The sequence below is a fragment of the Molossus molossus genome, unplaced genomic scaffold (assembly GCF_014108415.1).
Source record: "Molossus molossus isolate mMolMol1 unplaced genomic scaffold, mMolMol1.p scaffold_m16_p_13, whole genome shotgun sequence".
NCBI lineage: Eukaryota > Metazoa > Chordata > Mammalia > Chiroptera > Molossidae > Molossus > Molossus molossus.
In genome coordinates this window covers 49,382,117-49,384,418 of record NW_023425348.1, presented here as the reverse complement: position 1 = coordinate 49,384,418, position 2,302 = coordinate 49,382,117, and the positions used below count along the sequence as shown (strand labels likewise).

General features: G+C 41.4%; 1 protein-coding gene across 1 annotated transcript; it reads right to left on the bottom strand.

Annotated features, from left to right (window-relative positions):
- Positions 1 to 864: 864 nt before the first annotated feature.
- LOC118628513 (olfactory receptor 56A4-like) lies at positions 865 to 1,806 on the bottom strand. Its single transcript, XM_036259505.1, has one exon. The coding sequence runs from the start codon at positions 1,804 to 1,806 to the stop codon at positions 865 to 867; it is 942 nt and encodes a 313-aa protein (XP_036115398.1).
- Between the last annotated feature and the right edge of the window lie 496 nt (positions 1,807 to 2,302).

The following is a 2,302-nucleotide window of genomic DNA, read 5'->3' as shown; positions in this document are numbered from 1 at the left end:
TTAAAACTTACACCTATTACTTATTAATGTCATATTGTGTACAACACTTAAGAAACTGAAGCTAAGTTTTTTTTCTAAATGTGATTTCAAGTTCCAGGATAAAATATCAATATTTATCAACTTAAATAAACAAAGTCAACAAGTCAAAAAAAAAAAAAAAAAGAGGAGGAGGAAGAGAAGAACTCATTTATGTATTTTAATGTGTATACATTCAGAGTACAGAAAAAACTTGTTTATACTTAGCTTATTCACTCTTCAAAACAACAATAAGTAATAAAGAGAGATTATACAGATAGAAAATCTTAACAGGGTCTAAAGGGATCTGAGAAGCTGGAAGACTGCACGTCTGCCACAGCTGACCAAGAAGAAAGAAAGGGTAAAGCACTCAACCCCAAGGGCCAAAGTTCTGAGGTAAACATCTATACTTAGACCAATCGACTCCTTACAACATAAGCCATGTAGTGCTCTGTTAGGCTGCAACAAGAGACAGGAGAGGCATCTATGTCCTTTGCAATTCATAAAACAGGCAGATCTTGTCATTGTTTTTTCCTTAGCAGCCAAACACTACCACTCTAATCCAGCTCTATTTTGCTAAGGCTTGGGAAGACCTTGGTTAAGGATTGGTCTAGGATATTTTCCAAATGACAAGAATATCCAGGAAAAGGAGGTTACCTTTGAAGAAACAGGAAACAAAATATCACAGAGAAGTGTTTCCATTGTTGTCTGAGGTATTAAGGAAAAGGAGAATCAGAACTCATTCCACAATTGTAAGTGAAATTTCCTTTCCAACATAAAAATAATTCCTGACTTTCACTAACAATTCCAAAGATGGACCTGATCTTTTTTGTTTTTTTTTTTAACCTCTTACAAACTCCTCAGTAGTTTCAGGATTCCCTGCTTGATCTCCTTTGTTCTCACACCATAAACAATGGGGTTCAGAGCTGGGGGGATCAGGTGGTGTAGGATGTTGAGCAGAATGGGGACATCTGGGGGGATTCTCTTCCTGGCCAGGTTAGTGATGACCAGAACCAGCAGGACTGTGCTGAAGAAGAGGATGAGGATGAAGTGGGAACCACATGTGCTCAGGGCCTTGGCTGCAGCACCCTCAGCCTTGATCTGTAGCACAGCTTTCAGGATGAAGGAGTAGGAGAGAACAATGAGGATGAGGTCAGAGCCCAGTAGGGTCCAGGCTGTCACAAGCTGGTAAAGCTGATTGAAGGTGATGTCATCACAGGAGAGTTTGGACACAGACAGGTTAGTGCAGATGCAGTTCTTGATGATGTTCTCTGCACAGTATCTGAGTTGAGAAGAAAGGATTGGAACAGGAAGGAAAAACAGGGCATTTCGAGCTACAATAAACATGGTAGCCCTAGCCATAAATTTGTCAGTGATAATGGATGAGTATCGTAGTGGGTGACAGATGGCCACATAGCGGTCATAAGCCATGACCATGAATGTACAAGACTCCATGGCAAGGAAGCAATTCATGATAAACATCTGGAGGAAGCAGGCATAGAAACTGATAGACCTGAGGTCAAACCAGAAGATGGCCAGGACCTTGGGGATGACGGTGAGGCAGAGCACCATGTCCAGCAGAGAGAGGAGGCTGAGCAGATAGTACATGGGCTCATGCAGAGACATTTCTAGCCAGATGGTTATCAGAAGGGTGGAATTGGCGCCCATGGCCAAGAGGAAGAGGAGGCTGAGGGGCAGGGACAGCCAGTGCTGCCAACTCTGGTAGTTAGGGAAGCAGATGAGGAGGAATTCAGAGACTGGAGCAGTGGAGTCATTGCTGGGTGATGTCATGTAGAGAATCCTGTACAAGCTAGAAATTCAGAGTTCGTTAAAACATAGAAGAGATCATTATTGAAAAGTATATGTTCTAGATGCAGTAGAACTCAGTTTCCATTAGGGCTCTTAACCTGTCTCAATGGAGTTTTTAAATCATCATCATTTTCCATCATCACTGACATTTAGCTGCACATTTGTCATGTGCTAGGCATTGTGCAGAATGTTTATATTCACAATCTCACTTGATCCTTTTAAAAATACTTAAGGGTAATTAATATTGTTATACTGATTTCTTAGATAATAAAAGGGAGCAGAGTTATCTGAACAAAACCAGAGAATCCATAGGTGGTGAAGAACCAGGGAATCTGTCTCTAGTGTTCATGCTTCCAGCCACCACACAGGATTTAGACTCAACCAGAACAATTACTTAACTAAGCCCATCCTTCCTCCATTGTGGAAGGGATACCTGTATGGAGAGCACTGTTACCTGACTCCGTATAATTGGACAGAG